The sequence below is a fragment of the Osmerus mordax genome, chromosome 11 (assembly GCF_038355195.1).
Source record: "Osmerus mordax isolate fOsmMor3 chromosome 11, fOsmMor3.pri, whole genome shotgun sequence".
NCBI classification, from domain to species: Eukaryota; Metazoa; Chordata; class Actinopteri; order Osmeriformes; family Osmeridae; genus Osmerus; species Osmerus mordax.
In genome coordinates this window covers 14,383,691-14,402,021 of record NC_090060.1, presented here as the reverse complement: position 1 = coordinate 14,402,021, position 18,331 = coordinate 14,383,691, and the positions used below count along the sequence as shown (strand labels likewise).

The 18,331-nt window shown below is 48.0% G+C and overlaps 1 protein-coding gene across 1 annotated transcript; it reads right to left on the bottom strand.

The window, feature by feature from the left end:
- Window positions 1-232: 232 nt before the first annotated feature.
- On the bottom strand, window positions 233-17,357 carry zbtb16b (zinc finger and BTB domain containing 16b). Its single transcript, XM_067246934.1, has 7 exons — window positions 17,241-17,357; window positions 14,698-15,941; window positions 12,493-12,590; window positions 9,079-9,165; window positions 2,365-2,535; window positions 882-1,049; window positions 233-540 (listed from the first exon to the last, which is right to left on the bottom strand). Exons 2-7 carry the CDS (start codon window positions 15,852-15,854, stop codon window positions 311-313), a joined length of 1,911 nt encoding a protein of 636 aa, XP_067103035.1. The 5' UTR covers window positions 15,855-15,941; window positions 17,241-17,357; the 3' UTR covers window positions 233-310.
- Between the last annotated feature and the right edge of the window lie 974 nt (window positions 17,358-18,331).

Here is an 18,331-nt window from a genome sequence, read left to right as displayed (position 1 = left end):
TCAACCCCTTGCAGCAACTTACTTTGCTTTCAAGCTCAACATTCTTACTCCCCTGCTACACCTGCTCCGGTTTGACCATCACAATGACCTAAACCACATAAGCAATTAAACTGAATGTTGCTTTAAGGAAGGACTAGAGTGTGTGAGTGCGTGTATGTGTGGTGTGTGCAAGTGCGTACCTGTGCATCTGTGCGTGTGCATCCTTACACATGCAACTCTGTGTGTGTGTTTGTGTGTGTGTGCGACAAAGAGTGTACACATTTCCGTGTGTATGTGTGTGTGTGTGTGTATAAAGTTGTCCAAGTCCCGCTCAGACGTAGCAGACGTATAGATAAGTCTTCTCGATGCGCCAGTCTGAAGGTACCTCCTCAGGCCTGTGGCCCTTGATGTGCTTCTGCATGGCGGCCAGGCTGGGGCAGAAGTCCTGGCATATGGTGCACTGGTATGGGGAGGCTCCGTTGTGCGTTCGCAGGTGCTTGATCATGGCAGAGTAGTCACGTGATCGCTGGTGACACAGCTTACACTCAAACGGCTTTTCACCTGAAACCCACAGTAGACAAGGCGACGCTCACACGATACGTTCATTCAGTACAAGAGGCGACCCAAAATAAACCGTGTTTGTGTGTGTTCGTGTAGGTGTGAGTTACATTTACATTTAGTCATTTAGCAGACGCTCTTATCCAGAGCGACTTACAGTAAGTACAGGGACATTCCCCTGAGGCAAGTAGGGTGAAGTGCCTTGCCCAAGGACACAACGTCATTTGGCACGGCTGGGAATCGAACTGGCAACCTTCTGATTACTAGCCCGACTCCCTCACCGCTCAGCCACCTGACTCCCACACAACTCTGACTGAGTTGTGTGGAGGCATGTGTGTTCTCACCAGTGTGTACTCGGTAGTGTGTCTCCAGCTGGTGTTTGAGGCTGAACCTCTTTCCACAGCCGTTACACTCGTACGGCTTCTCCCCGGTGTGGATTCGCTTGTGGCCCCTCAGCGTGCCGTCGTCGCGGAAACAGCTCCCACAGAACTCGCACTCGAACGGGTGGTCACCTAATGAAACAGATACGGCACAGTCATCACAGCAGTATCTAACACAAAGGACACACACACACACAACATTGTTAGTTTAATTAGCAAGTTGAAACATGCATTACAGCGTCTGTAACTGGACACTGAATAGACTCTCTAATTCCAGTCAGCACAGTGGGTAGTCTGTGGCCACAGGGACTGAAGTGGAGGTGTAAACCACCCATTATCATGATGAATTCTTATTAAAGTTGCTGTTGTGACTTGGTATAAAAGCTAGGTACAAATATAGATAGAGTTACACAAGTCAAACAGACTCAAGGCCACCAAGGGTAGCGGGCAGGCGAAGAATAATGAGCTTTCATACATTACTAATGCTACGACACGAGTGCCTCCCCAGGGCTGGCTGCTTATAGCTAATAAAGCTGCCCCAGACGTGGTGCTCTCCATACAGTAGTAAATCTATTTCCTGCTCGTTCTCCGGCTGAGGCTTTGACTCATCTTCAATGACCTATGTGTCTCATTATCTCAGTGTCCACAGCAACAGCCAAGTCAGTGGATACACTGCTCTTCTCATTATGCCAAACCCCCCCCCCCCCCCTCCACCCCCCCCCCCCCCACCCCCCCAACACAGAACAGATGACATTTACAAAATGTTACTTCCAAGCAGGCTGCGATATAAACAAGACATGCAGTGATGGCCAAACTCTCTACACTGTCTCTTCATATCAATTATGCATTTCTGCTGTCTAGACATCAACCAGTCCTGACAGGCGAGGGTGTTATTTTAAGGTAATGGAGAAAGAGGACATCTTCTCAGTAAATATTTTGTTTCCCTCCTTGGGCACTAGCTGGCTTGTCCTCAGTGGGACAGACAGACAGACAAGTCATTTCCATTTGCTTTCCCCTTCGATATTTATTTCCTTTCACCGTTATGTGGAGTGAACCACAGTCAAAGTGACAGGCATGAATCGCTGACGCCTAAAGGCTGTCTGAAAACCCCAAAATATAAACAGGATAAAATTGCTTAAAATATACACTGGCCATAACTTCACTGCTGGCATCAGTAAAGAGAGTCAGTCAGAGAGAAACCAAATTTGAGCGTGAGAGAATGAACATTTTATAATTAGGTATATTTTATCTGACAAGTGAATGTTTTAACACACAGAAATAAATTGTTCGGATTAGTTAGTTAATAGGGGTGTTGATTGTGTGAGTACAAGGGCAAGGAAGTTAATTACGATGAGAATAGAAATAACAATGATGCTACATGTGATGATGTGGACGATAACAATGACAATGGGCAATGATACTGAAGATGAATTAGTCCTAACAGTACCTGTGTGTGAACGCAGGTGGCGTTTCAGCGTGGTGTGGCTGGGGAAGGGCCTGTCACAGTGGCTGCAGATGTAGCTGTGCATGCCTGCATGGACCTCCATATGCTGCTGCAAGGCCTTCTGGGCCGGGAACCGCTTTGCACACAGCAGACAGAACACCGCCATGTCTGTCCCTGGAGACAGAACAACACACAGACAGAGAGGCAGGAACACAGTTATTTCAGTCCCATATACAGACAGCCAGGGCCCTAAGTGGGGGAAACTGGGTCACTTCAACTTTCTGTGAGTCCTCTGAGGAGAAAGCTTCCTTCAAAGAGCAAGTACTTCTACCTCCACCAACTCTCCCGGAAGCCCTGAGGCACTTTCAGTTTGACTTCAGAAAATATCATGGGTAGTAGGAGTCATTGTCGTATTGACTCTTGGATTCCCGCTAACTGTGTTTTGTGTAGGAATTTCTCAACTCAAGTCTTGCAGATTATTTGACAGAAAGCAGAACACAGAACAGAGAAGAGTGGACCTGTCAAACCCAGTAATCAATGTCTTCTCTCCAGGCTGTTAGAAGTGTAATTATTCCCCTCATTCCCCATCAAGAGTCAGCCCCAGCCTGTGAAGTCCTCTTTCTCTGTGCAACCAGAGCCCTAGATAGCAGCTCCACCCTAAATGATGCCTACACTATGTGCTACGTGCAGAATGTTAAGTAGCGGTATCAAGCCATTAAAGGCAGGACTGCAGGAAAAAACACAATCCTTTTAATCCCGCGTGTGACCTGGCATCACTTTAGGGCTGCTTTCCTGTTGCAGCGGGTGTGGAGAGGAATACAGATAGGAAGACACAGGCTAGTTTTACTCAACAGTCAGGGTAGTAGAGACCGTATTTGGTACAAACACACAAGGTACCTGTTATTAAGACCACATCTCGGAATCCTTAATTAAAGCCTCATTAGAATGCATCTGTTGTCAGGTCATCAACTCCAGAGACAATGACGTGCGTGTGTCCTGTCGAGCAGTGCTCTAACGCAAGTCGTTATCATCTGCTTTTTTCTCTGGCAGCTCAGGTTCTGCGTCATTTACAACGCTAGCAGGTCCCGCAGATCCCAACTCGGATTCAATCAGACATCTCCAGTGGAGCATCATTAGTAAACACCGAGCTGTGCCACAGCCTCATTGGGATTCAAGTGGGGTGGCTGTGTCGCATTTAAAATGCAGTCTGATGAGGTCCACTAAATCAAATCATTTGTTACTGTTATTGAAGAGCCTTGAGGCAACTGGCAATTAAATTGGAATTAGTGCTGGGAAAGGGATACAGCAAGCTCATACTAAGAAGGGAGAGTGTCAGGCAGTGTTGCAGGTTCAATCAAGTTAACAGACGAAGGTATTCAGAGTAAATTATTTAATTCACAATTTCACTCAGGAATACAAACCATACAATATCTCGGCGGTTTGTTGTTGTCCGATTCACACGTCAAAATCAACGAGGGTTTGTCTGAGTTATTATGAGAGAAATAAGCAGCACCGGGAAATCCACTTGGAGCGAGATATCTGATTACTCCCTATCTCTTTGATTCTACTTTGAATCTACACAGCTTGCTCCTGTATTAGTGGAGTTCTGTCAAACAGCACTAATACAACAGAGAATTTCTGCTCATTAACAAAAGCGAGGATGAGGGACATTCTCCTCTTGGAACAATGCTGCTGAGAGAAATAGTCTCCTGGAATGCATTGCACCTGTTCAGTAGATTTCTTCCAGTGGTCAGGCCACACAAAGGACACACAATGTGACTCAGACCCTCATTGACCTGGCCATTAGTCACAGGCTTCTCCTGCTACTCCTACACTCCTAGGCTTTGTGCTTTGGACTAATGACCAGAGCCCCTTCTCACCCACGGAGCACAATGTTTCACCAGGAGATAAAAGGTCCCTCTTCCCTTGACAACACCACACCGTGTCCACTGACCAAGCAGGAGAGCCGCCCACTGTCTCCTTGTCTGAGATGGCTGGGGATTTTCGGAGTCACAGCTAGACCAGCCCTTTGGCGAAGCTCCCCAGCCCCCCGTCTGAATAATAATTTCTCTTAAAACGCTAAAGATGTTTGAGGCGCACAGAATTCATTCTCTGCTCTGTATGGAGTGGCCCTGCTCTCTGCAGGTGTCAGTGCTCACTACCACCAGCAGGGGGAGTGCTTTCTTTACACTGCACCCTCTAAGCTGCTGGAGAATAAGAGCTCAAATTACTACTCAGCTCACAATCCCTTCACAGTCATTACCTTCTTGGAATATAGCTACTTTAGAATGGTCTGGTTTTCAAAGCACAGCACTGTCTATTACCAATAATCAGACATTAAAATATCCAACACAGATTTCGACACCGTTAACTTCTATTGCAGTTTTAGGCAGATGAGGTATCTGGTGACAAGAACTGTGACAGTAGTTTGCCATAACAACTGATACAAAGGCCTGCACAGCAGGCACCTATACCTATTATTCAACACGATTCTAAACACTAAGCTTCAGAGGTCAAAGAGCAGCCTCTGTGGCATTTTGTTAAGTTACCCACTGTCTGCACCAGCGAGCACTCATAACTTTAGGGGAACAAAAACAGCATTTGCTGTTGCAGCTTTTTCCAGTAGGGCTTTACTCCTGTAGAGAACCCTTTCAGTGAGAGAGCAGGACCTCCGGTTGGGATGTCACTGCCCCCTGCTTTCTCACCCTTAAATGGACAATGGGGATTGGATTTGGTCTTAAGGCAAAGAATGACCTCTTGACCTCATGCCCTCAATAGGGTAAATACCATGTAATCAGGGGTGTTCCTCAGAGTCTGGTTGGCTGACTGGGCATTGCACTCCACTCTTTGGACAAAGCTAAGGGTGGGAACCAGGAGGAGTGGCTCTCAGGACACACAGACAATGTGCTCAGTGTACACATCGGCAAAACTTCCCCACGCTGGGTTTCAATAGACCAGTTGGACTGTAGCATATGTGTCGTTTCAGCACGTCTTGGGGTGATAAAGAAGCCTGAGGTAGTTCAGGATGGTGGCGGACATGGTTGTAGCTTCCGTGTTTTCTCCGGTCGGACCAGAGAGCGTGGCGGTGTGTTGGGGTCTGTCCTCAGACCCTCACACCCTAACGTGAGGACGGGACCTCTCACGCTGCTTAACAGACAAAACCATGTCTCTAGGCAACCAGATTAGATCCTGGCCCAGCTCAGGGTGAAGTGTTTGGGCTTAATCCCTTCATTCACAAATAAGCGAAGCCTGTTCCTTTTCAAAACACACACAATGGTTTTCCCACCCTGAGAATCTCAGAGTAAACTAACTGCAAATTGAACAAGGAATCACATTCAGTTATTTAATTCAGATCTCTGCAAAGTCCTCAGTCTTGGGTTTAGGGTTAAAAAAGAAATCCAGTTTAACAGACTGAATTAGTAACATGTGTTTGAATATGTCTCCCTACAAAACTGTAGAACTCAACACAATCGTACAAACCAACCACTGAAGATAGTTCTTTCACAGCCGTCTTACAGAAGGCGGGGGGATAGGTGCGCTTAAAAAGACTTTCAATCTAATCAAGTGAGTTGCCCTTAGCTTGGGCCACTAGGTTTGTGTGTCAAGGAAATCCTAAGTTATTAAGCCAAAGGCACAAAAAAGGGTCCTAATGACCCCGGAGTGCCACAAACACTCTTGAAAGTGTTCGTCGCAAGGCTTGTGACGTATTCCAGAACGCAGTGACACACAAGCCACTTAGCTCCATCCCAGACTTCGGCTCAGGCACTGGGATCAAAGCTCTGCCTCATGGCCAGCTCTGTACAGAATGCCAGCGATCTCACATGACCTAGTTAGACATAAACAGTCATGTACATTATGCCCCCTGCTCCAGACTCTGTGTGACCGTGCAGGACTCAGCACAGTGTGTCAGGGAGTCTGCTCTCTGCAGACGTGGTCACGGGCACAGCCTTGGCAACCGCGCCACCACAGCCCCGGCAACCGCGCCACCACAGCCTCATACAGTACCTGAGGTGACCCCAGGCTCTGATCACAAGAACACTAATCTACCGGAGTGAGGAACAGCCCGCTCAATAATTAATGCAACAAGAAGATACGTTGCTAGTGTTTAACCACTATTCCGTGAACCGGTTTATCGAGGTTGCATGCTGTTCCAGATCAGGTATCCCTTAATTGCGACGCATTTCTGCATATTTTTGCCTCCCCTATATTGAATGTCAGACTGTTTGGGGGCCCATGAGAGGAGAGCAGGCTGTGCAGTCAACCACTAGGGGCCAGCAGTACAATAGACAGGGAGGGCCCGCATCACAGAGACATTCAATTAAGGCTCTGGAATGATTATGGGGTTTTAACAGTCGTACTGGGGGACAGTGGGCTACAGTACTGTGCTGTAATGACCATGCCATTGTCAACGCTCTGTAAAATAGAGGGTTTCATTTCCAATGGGTTCTGTACCTGAAAATAGACAATGTAGACAAAGGGAGCTTTCAAAGAGCCAAATGTCACAGAGTTTAATAAAAGCTTAGTATTTATTAAGGTTTTGGAGTGGAGGAAAAGGGTTCTGTGAGTGAAATTTGCAGCTGCGTGTTAGCACACAGAGACCGCCTCTCTCAGGGCCTTTCTCCTGTGGGCAAGATGGCTGAACTATGAGCCAGAAGGTTCTCTAGCATATCCAGTCTGCGATGGAGATCTGCTTCCAATCCTGGGCTTTCCCAAAATGGCTTCAACCAGATAACAGTATCCCAAAGCTCCGACAGGGCTTGGTGAAACAGGCTCTTTGTTAGCCGAGAGATCCTGAGACGGCTCCATTCTTATATTTTCGGCGCTCACAAGTAGGTCAGAGCGGAGACTATGACAGGGCGGTGGCGGGGAGTAAACAGAGCCACATGATGTTGTTTTCATTTCCCTCTGCTATGCTGGCATCCAGTGCCACCAACCATTCCCTGTGCTCTCAGCAACTCCCCTCTGCTAAGCCTCTCACCCATCCCCAAACACACACAAGCCCCATAACCCCTTCTCTCTAACCCCCTCCCTCCCACCCCCCTCCCCCACCCCTTCACCATCAGTGTTTGATCTTAAACCCCTGCCAACCCCCGGTCATTCACCTTTGATATATCCACAGAGCTAAACACACAGGGACTGTAAAACTAGCTAGCTATTCCGCCAGTTAGCTGTACAGACAGACAGGTCTTTCTCAAGTAGGGTTATTTCCCCTGTTAGGCAGGCTGACCACTGAGCTGCAGCTGCTTGGGCCTGGCATGGACTCCCCTGTCAGAAGGAAGCACATTTATCTCCCTGGTACACCAGACCTCACTGCGAAAACCTAAGCCATGCTGTCACTATCAAACACACGTAACCCGGTGACAGCAGAAGTTACTCTTTGTACAGACGTTTGACCAGAAACATGTGAATCGTACTTTCTGTTGACCGAGCAGACAATGACCTCAAATATAACTCATGCTGCTGTGGTAGTGTCCTCGGCTGGCCCTGGCTGAATAGTGACAGCAACAGGGTCACGCGTCACATCAGGCCTAGCTGAGATCATGACAAAATAAGGGAGCGATGCCCTCCTGTACCCTGGACTTGATATGCTGCCAAACTGAAACGGAGCTGTAGATGTTTACAACTCAAGGAGAACAGGTAGAAACTTCTGGGCATCGTTAACACCCCTCCATGTCCACGCACGTTAATGATTCATACTGTGTGTGCCTGCAGTTACAGTTACATGCCAACGCTCCTGAAGCTTATCAGATTTCTCTAACAGTAGCAGAAAAGGTGTGGATTCAGACACAGGGCGTATGTGGTGTAAGGTAAATAGACGTTTTGTTGAACTGATCTGGAAAAACTTTTAAATATTGAACTGTGATGACTGGACTCAGCTGCAGCTTGTGGTGTCGAGGCTGAATCCTGGCTTGGATGACATTTACAGGCAGCTTTGATTTCAGCTTGATCTGACCAGCCTCAATAAAACATCCTCAGTTGGCAGGCAGATTATCCAGGTGGGTTGGTTTCAGCCTTGTTTTGAGGGTGTGTATAGTCTCTCTTCTGAAGCTACGGAGAATAGGAATTTCACAATTTCTCGCTGTGAAACCGCTCCCAAACAAAGCAGGTTCCTCTTGGTTGTTGACATCTGCGCCGGGGGGGGGGGGGGGGGGGGGGGGGGGGGCAGGAGTAAATGACCTTTGCACCACTAACACGCACACAGACGGGGAGCATGGCATATCTATGACGGCGTAATGTACCGGGAAAGAGGGGGTTGAGCTTGGCCCAGTGTGTCAGGTTTACCATGGCTGTGGCAACGCTGGCATGCGCTCACGCTGGATGCCAGGAGATATTAGTGTAGGAAACATGAGAAGGCCCCTCCCCTCAGCCCTGATAAATGATGGAGTTGCATGACAGGGGCAGTTTAACCTAGCCAGCATGACAAGGAGGTTTCCGCACAAATGTTTTAATTCAGCGTTTGTGTGCGTGTATATGCTGGTATGTGTGTGGGAGTCAGGTGGCTGAGCGGTGAGGGAATCGGGCTAGTAATCCGAAGGTTGCCAGTTCGATTCCCGGTCATGCCAACTGACGTTGTGTCCTTGGGCAAGGCACTTCACCCTACTTGCCTCGGGGGAATGTCCCTGTACTTACTGTAAGTCGCTCTGGATAAGAGCGTCTGCTAAATGACTAAATGTAAATGTGTGTGTGTGTGCATGTGCAGTTGAGCTTCGACAGTACCTGTGTGTGTCTGTCTGTGGGCCTCCAGAGCGTCCTCGGCAGAGAACGTGGCTCCGCACTGATCGCAGACAAGAGCCTCTGCTCCAGCTGCAAGAGAAACAGTCATGTGTTACTGTCATAAACAAAAACTGGGCATGTGGGCAGACAGTTTGTTGAGCTGAACTCTGTGCCTGATTAGGGATTAAGCTATGGAAAAAAACTGTCCAAAATGATAGACGAACTGCTGTTTTCTAAGCGCTCAGCTGATCGTTAGATACCAGCAGATAATGTTTGTCCAATATTATGCTTATCAGTGCTGAGTTGGAAGCAGATTGTGATATCCCCTATAAACAACATGTGTACAGAGGTCTTGAGCTTCAGATAATAAATGCCGCAGCTGGCATTAAAGGAAGGCGTGTGCGGCTCCAGCACCAAAATCCAGGACTAAGACCATCAAAGCTTCCCTTTTCACAATCAATCTACATTAACTTCATTGGCGGACGGGAAAAAAAACTGCTCTATTTAAAGATCCCCGTGGACTCTTGCTCGTCTGCAAACACTTTGCCTTCTCACTGTTACGTAAGGAGGCACAGACAGTCCAAAAAAACAGAACCCACCGGAAAAACACAAGTCGGGCCAAACAAAGGCGCCAGACAAACATGCCATGGCCTCTTCTCTTTCCCTGGTGAGGAGGCGAGCTGAAGAGTTTTATTTACCGTGCCCTGCTATCAGCCTGCGAACACTGAGCAGACTGTCTGCCGGAGAGGCCACAGAAGGACTGGCTGTTCTCTCCACAGCAGACGCTCCCCGCCTGCGGCGCATCCCTTTATCTGAAAACACTCTACAGTCAACACTCCCCACGCTGCTCCCGTGAACGCCGTGCGCACCACTCCGCTGGGCTCACCTCTGGAATGCCCTTGTCTCCACTGATGGAGCCCTCCGCTCGCACAAGGGTGCTGACAACACTCAGGATGGGGAGAGGAGATTTACTCCTTCCAGAGGCTGCTTCCAACTGGGGCTGCCGCTCGGGGGTGGGGTGTGGAAGTGTGTGTGTGGGCCTACTTACACACACACACACACACACACACACTAGCCCTCACTAAAACATGTGCATGTATGTTTGCGCGATGGGGTGCCCACCGATACCATCATGCACACAGTCACGCACGTACGCACACCGACACACATACGTACACGCGCGCGCGCACACACATTCACACACGCGCGCGCGCACACACACACACACACGTTCTAACACACACCCACAGCTGTTTGAATGTGGGTTGGCTCTCACAGAGATGTAAATCGGTTGCAGATCCATACTGGCCCAGGGCTCATTCACTGATCTATTTTCTGCTCAGCTGGCTTTAAATGAAGTTAAAATGACTCATTAAAACGCCCACAAGCTTTGGGAAGTCTGCGCACTACAGCCTAAATGTAGTCCTCTTTCAACCCTTCCCACCTCCCCATACAGACGTGGAACCAAAGTGCCCCGTACTCAGTTCCTTCAGGGACTCCTCCAACAGATTTCTGTTTTCGAATTCCCATCTCCACAGAGATGTCAAACCGGTGTTACTGTGTTGTCTACACTAGCGTTGCGCTCTTTGAAAAACTTGACTGAAAGTCGCATGTTGGAGGTAAAAGATTACAATGTTGTATGATATTTTCCAGTGTGTGTGTGTGTCTGTGTGTATGTGTGGTGTTTTGTGAGGATTGTTTGATTAGAGGGGAAGAGAACATAGTGCATTGTCTTGTGCAGTCAAAGGCACGGAGTGTGCTCTCATCCATAAACCATCAAACTGTCTCAGACGCGGCTGCAATCGTCCTCCATCAAAACACTTTGTCTGGCATACCAAAATAAGAGCCAGCATTGAGCTGAATACCAAATCAGCCCATTAGAGCACTAGAGCACTCGCTCCTTAGCAACCAGCAGGATCTAAGGCTGCTATATAGTGCAACACACCACGACAAAGAACCAAAATTCTTCATGTTGCATGTGGAGGGGCGACATTCTTTTGTTGTGTATTCAAATTAGAGCAAAGGTGCCCTCGGAAAACACGTTGCATTAAAGCCTGGAGGGTTTTGTTGCTTAGAGCAACAGTATGGCTAAGAGACAAGCACAGGGACACCAAGGAGATGTCACACACAACAGATAACAGGAGAGCTGCTACTTTGTTTGTAAGGATCATGTTGACTGACAAGACATCTCTCTTCTGTCTGCAGTGTCATGCCTGAAGACTCAGCAGAGACGGAGAGAGGGAGGCAGAGAGAGGGAGGCAGAGAGAGGGAGGCAGAGAGGGAGGCAGAGAGAGGGAGGCAGAGAGGGAGGCAGAGAGAAGGGAGAAGAGGAGTAGACAAGAAAGAGAGAGGGACAGAGGAAGAGGGGGAAACACCGAAAAAGAAAGGGAGAGGAGGTGAGAGGGGGACAGGGAGAGAGGGAGAGACAGAGAGAGAGAGAGACAGAGAGAGGGAAATAGAGAGAGACAGAGAGAGAGGGAGAAGATGAGAGCAAAGGGAGCCCAGTTTAGTCCATCCTCATATTCCAACTGGGATTTCTGTTTGTGTTTTAGTTTCATATGTACCATGCCCCCCTCCCCCACCCCCTCCTCCTCCTCCTGCTCTATTTTGGATAAAGTGGCTGGGAGAGCAGTCAGGTCTGATTAAGTCTGCGTTTGGGTACAGTGTGTTCCTGGACACACATCTGCGAGCGAGCCATCACACACGCTTCGGAACACTGGCAGAACACCCAGGCCTGCCGGCAGCTGATGATGTCATCACTCAGAAGGGGCAGAGCTGGCGAGCTGCCAGGCTCTCCAAAAAAACACAGAAAGATTCTACCCAGAGAGAAACAGAGAGCAGGAGAAAGAGACAGACAGAGAGAGAGAGTGAGAGGGGGAGAGGGAGAGAGAGAGAGAGAGAGAGAGAGAGAGAGAGAGAGAGAGAGAGAGAGAGAGAGAGAGAGAGAGAGAGAGAGAGAGGAGGAGGAGACATCTCCGTCTGTCTACCTCAGGTAGGAGTCAGGTGGCTGAGCGGTTAGGGAATCGGGCTAGTAATCTGAAGGTTGCCAGTTCGATTCCCGGCCGTGCCAAATGAGGTTGTGTCCTTGGGCAAGGCACTTCACCCTACTTGTTTCGGGGGGAATGTCCCTGTACTTACTGTAAGTCGCTCTGGATAAGAGCGTCTGCTAAATGACTAAATATAAATATAATATAAATATACCTCTCTCTCTCTCTAAGGATGTGAAACAGACTCAGATACAGGAGACAGGCACAGGAACCACACATACCCCACAGACAGGATACAGAACCATCTTTCCTGTGGACCCGTTCAGCACCTGGGCCTCAATGTCTTTTCTAATCTAAACCAGTAACTTGCATCAAATATGAACCGTTTAATGGTTGTGTGTCATGGGGATTCATGGTTTCCAGTGATTACCTGTGTGGGACAGCATGTGCATCCGGAGCCGCACACTGTCCATGAAGCATTTCCCACAGTATTCACAGGCATGGCCGCTGTCTCCGCTGTGCAGCAACCTGTGGGAGAGGAAGAGGATCAGGTTTAGGGCAGACAACTGACAGAGACGATGGGTGAAGACAACTGACCACAAAGATGGAGGGGTGCAGATCAAGTGGTATGGCCCAAAGTATCTCTGTCTACTCTCTATTTCTGTCCCCGTACGGAACAGCATGATTCCATTCCAGGCTCTCAAAACACAGTTTCATTAAAGTAAGAGGCCCTTAGAGCCTGAATAACACTGCATGAATGCTAAAAGAACACAGACAAAAGGATATCTGGCTAAATTCAACCAATGCATGCACTTGCCTCCAACCAATGAGCACACACAGTCTGGGGATGCTCAAACACTCAGTGACACACTCACCATCCAGACAGACATAAACGCACACACACACACATACATACATACACACATACCCACACACACACACACATACATACACACACTCACCATCCAGACAGACATAAACACACACACATACATACACACATACCCACACACACACACATACATACACACACTCACCATCCAGACAGACATAAACATACACAGACACACACAGAAAGAGACAAACACAAACATACAAACAGAGGCAGTGGTATGTGTGCACGCCTACATACACTCACATGAACACTCACGTGAACACACACACTCACATTTACCTCCCTCAGCTGCTACATGAGAAAACATGACTCGCTGCTCTGCCTGCAGCCAAACCAATCGGATCATATCACAGACAGCCAACCGTGCAATGCATCTGTACTGTTATCCTCAGATTCCTCCTTGTAACAGTAGGCCACTCAGGAGCCTGACCAAAGTCACAGCAAATACATTTGACCAATTGAATAGTTGTACCGGAATTCATGACAGCTTAATTACGTTACACACAATCATTTTGTGTGTTAAAGTCAATATAAAATGCTATATAGTATATATTGTTTACGTAATCCTCCTACTGTGGACCCCGGAGATTCTTGAAGACAATCAATCCTAATTATTACCTCAGTGTGGTAAAAGTACGGTTTTCATTGAGCTCTGTGCCCTGAGATAGTCCTCTCCTGACATTCAAAATGTCAATCTAGCTCAGGTGGATGATCATTGGCACGGTGTCCCACAGGGTCCCACCTCATTATGACTGTCTGAGCCACCAAAGAAGCGTTCCCAAGCCTGGACGCTGGATGTCTGCCAGTCTCCATGAGTGGGCAAGAAGCAGCTCCATATCTCCAGCTGGACCCTCTGGCTCATCAGGCAGTATGAAACGCTGGATTGGTTCGAGTCTGAAATGTCAGCTCCGGTATATGAGTGGGCAGACAGGGTGAGAGGATAGGGTGACTGAGCAATGGGACTTGATGTCACTTGTGTTGGAGATAAGCAAGCATGGGGCCTAATGCCTCCCACAGAGGTCAGAGGTCTTCATGGCTGAAGACAACAGAAAGTTCAAGACAAAAGACTGAAGCTGAAAAGAAAAGAGGAATGGAAACAGGCCAATGGATGGTTTAAATGTACACTGTGCCAGAGCTTTCCCTGCTTCGTGAACAGACATCCCTAACCAGGCTGAGTGGAGCTGTCTCTAAGGTCCTGTTTGAGAAGAGTCTCTCTCACTGACAAAGGAATGCACAGAAATTGGTCAGTGAGAGGGTCGTTGGTCAACACTTTATTTAAAAAAAGTCTGGTGTAAATAAAGAGCTCCCAAAGAGCCTGTTCACACCTCTCCTCAGGCCTGACTGTTGAGAGTCAGCACAGGTGTCTCCTCAAACTAATGAACATATTAGCTGGGTCTGCGCCCAGCCTGATTGCTTTGAGATGTTTTATTATGATAATACAATTCTGATGAATCAAAAAAATATCCACCCTTTTCATCAAGAGGAGTTCATTAAAACGTCCACAATCCTGGACTCAGCTGGTTAACATGGACTCTCGCCCCCAACCTCAAATCCAATCTCCCACATTGAGGAGTCGAGCACCAAACTGATGGGAGACAGCTCTGATAATTAGCAACTGTTGCCTTGGCTTCCTAACATGGGCTTGCAGTACAGTACAATGCTAACGCTAGAACACAACAACAACAACAGTGTCAAAAGCAGCAGGAGATGTGACAGAAAACAGGGAGGATCACGGTTTACCTGTGCTGCTCCATGGCCTCCCTGCTGTGCAGCTGCAGGCCACAGTCTCCACAGCGCTGGGCCTCGGCCTGACCCTCACGCCTCATCCCTGCTGCAAACTGGCCCAGCCGGCTGAGCAGCTCCCTGTGGAGCAGGCCCTGGGGCAGCAGACCGCCATAGGCCCTCATGTCCAGGGACATGGCCAGGGATGGGGCCATTGAGACGGGCACCGGCACCATCCCCTCGCCTATGTGATTGGGGGCCATGGAGTAGAGCGAGGCCAGGTGTTTCTCGGCCAAGCCGGGGAGGCTCTCCAGGGCATTGCCAGCCGACGAGACTCCCTCCTCCTGACCTGAGTGGAGCTCTCGGGCGCTGGTGATCACGCTGCCTCTGAGGGGGGTCCCGGGGCTCTGCACTCTGGGCTGGTCGGACTCAAAGCCCCCTTCTCCGTCTCTGGAGGACCTGCTTCCGTAGCTGTTGGCCTCGTCCACCTGCATGTCCTCGGTCTTAATGCTCTTGGTCAGGGTAGAGGAGGGACTGCGGCCCAGATCGAAGCTCTTCTGCTGGGAGAGCTCGCCGCCCTCCCGGCTGGCCTCTGCATCCTGCCGTGTGGAGCCTGCTCCCGGGGGGTCTGACCCGGGGGAGGCCGGCTCGGCCATGTGGTAAAGCGTCAGGTACGGCTCCGACGGGCTGCAGCCTTTCTCCTGTTTGGAATGCTTCTTGGAGTTCAGCATGTTCCTCCAGTGTCTGGCCCTGCTGTGGTCACCTTCGCCCGGGATCGGGTTCCTGCCTCCCGTTTCCTGGTTCTCCTCTGACTGGATGGTCTCCAACACCTTCAGGCACTGTTCCTCCAGATACTCTATCTCCAGGATCTCAGCAGCGTACAGCAGATCATCCAGGTCTTCCACGGTGGCCTGCAGGGAGGCCGTGTATGCATACTCTAAGATCTGCTGGAAGGTCTTGGGCGACAGGAAGTCCAGAGCGTAGCGCAGGCTGCTACGGTGGAACAGGATCTCAAACATCTTGCTGGTGCAGGCTAGGATGGAGCGGTGAGCCGGAAACTCCTGGCCATCCACGGTGATGATGACATCACAGAGTGTGCCTGTCAGACGCATCTCATTGGCCCTCTGCAGGAGTGTACTGGGGTGGGTGGGGTTGTGGAGTTGGAGCATGCCCATGGTAGACGTATCCTCTATGCCTCCGACCACCTTGGAGCCCACGCATGAGGTGTGACTCTCCCACCTGCCTTCAGTGTGTGTGTGAGTCTGGAGAGGTGGAGGAGCAGAAGGGAGATACAAATATCAGTTGTAATTAGCTTACACCAACGATGCTCATGCAATTGCCATTAACAGTCAACATATATTTTTTTAATTATATCTTGACAGCATATTCCTAAAGTTTGAAAATGATTATGAAATGTAATTATCATAATACAATTTGTTACAAGCAATATAAATGTTATATATACATATGATTTATATTGTTTAAATTAATCCAAAAGGACGTTTTAAAACGTCTAACGAAAGAGCAGGATGCACATTACATCCCAATAAGACAGTGGCATGATGCACATGCCACTGTCTTATTTCCCGGTCTGCTTGCGATTTGCCATGTCAAAGCTAGGCAATGAAGTCTTCAACTTGTCATCAGATAAAAGCCATCATGACATCAATTGCACAGGGGGGAAATTATGTGTGCAGGCAACAGGTTACCGCCTGATTTCGGAGTATGCAGCTGGCTACAGTCTACGCGCTCCGATGCGTCTAGTCTTCTGGTGGGATGCGTTAAAACGTAAGCGGGCACAGCTCTACCACTAATGGTTCAGAATTTACTTCCGTTTTAAATTTAAAATAAATACTTTAGATTAAATGTATAATACGTGACGAATAGTGAAAAGATTAATGAGGCATTGCATTATTCTCTATCGTTTGTGGCCCATGTCTGAGGGTGGTGACCGCTCCTGACAGACAATGTCCAATGGTCACTATTCAAAATGAAGTAGATGAATGTACAACTTCAGTTTTGCACGATACGTTTGTTAAACATCCCACAGTGCAAACTCACAGTCCAGTGGCTTGAGACTAATGGTCTATATACCTTGAATGGTGGGCAATGGATCAACATTAGACTGATCCCTCAACACTGAGCGCATCAGGTGCAGAACGCGCTCCCATCATAAATCCCAAATTCTCAGTCAATTTGAATTTGTTGTGACAAGATAAAAGCAAAAAACGTTGATTTTATGACAACAACCAACAGGTAAACGGAATATTTTTGGCTCGCGTTTTGAATTTCCAGTTTTTAGGTCCTTGATTAAACTACTGGGTGCGCAAAAACTTCAGTGTGTGCGATTTATTAAACTACAGTGCTTATCTGGCATGTTGTGTGTAAAAAATAGCCATATCAAAGCATTTTACGCAATAAATCACAAATCAATGGCCAACATCGTTATTTGTAAACACAACATTGTAGACCGTATAGCGGGATCCATATATTCGCGTATCATTCAATTGTAAAAGAGCATTGCGATTCATTTGTAAAAACTTTAAGCTACTACTGCTTACCTTAATTGCCCCGTGTCTTCCGTCTATTTCTTTATCATTCAGGCAACATCATGGTAAGGCAGTTCACAGTACCCGCTCCGGACGCCCTCCTGCTCCGAATAAGCAAATCATCACCCGCGCGGCGTCAGAGCTTTGAATGATTGTCCTGTGTTCCAGGGCGCTCTCTGAGCTGCAAACAGGGACATCTACAGGGCAGCTGTCGGCACGACCTGGGTTTAGGAGGGAGGGGTTTTAGTAAGTCCTGTTCTGTTTGGATGCTTTGTCAAATCTATGGACGACATCAGCAGAAGAGCAGAACTTAAGTTTATTTACTTGCAGGATAATGTTAAAATCATTACCAGACATATTTGATGTGATAGCCAAGACTATGACATTCCTATACGGTTTTGCCGATGTGCCAAAATAGCAAAACTCCTGTAACGAGTCTTTGTTTAATAATCTCATTTAAGCCAAGCATGCGTGCAGCCACGTTCGCCAAGCAGTACCAAATATAACGCGCTCAAACTCCATATTCAACGAATGTATGCCCTCGCAAGAACTATTTTCATGAAAATCCACGTTGTAATCTCACCTTTTTTCATTATTCACAAGAAATACAGACATTGTATACGAGCCTTGTTTATCTATGAATCTTACTAATTCTACTGTCTCACAGCAGCTGGACCATTGATATTGAGATTTTACGAGTAAAGAGCACTGACCAGCAGGATATGTATTGAATTTTATGCCATCTAGCGCCGACAAATATGTACTGCATCTAATGGATTCACAATAGACTTCGACCTTCAAGCACACGTGAGTTTTCAAAACCTTATTTTATTTTGTAAATGGGTTAGTACTCAGACTGTACACCACTGAGAGATTTTCTGAGTTGAACCCAGAAAAAAAGATAGGATCTTTGCCAGGGGGTAGGTTGGTAACGCGGCACCTCCGAATGATTCAACAGGTGATGTTTAGTTGTCCAGTTACATTAAAGGGCCACGGGCTTGACCTTATTTTACATCACCTTTGGCATTTACAACATATTCAGGATTCAATAAAAATAAAATAAAAGTCAGATAACCATCCCACCTCCTGCCCATGGAATCATC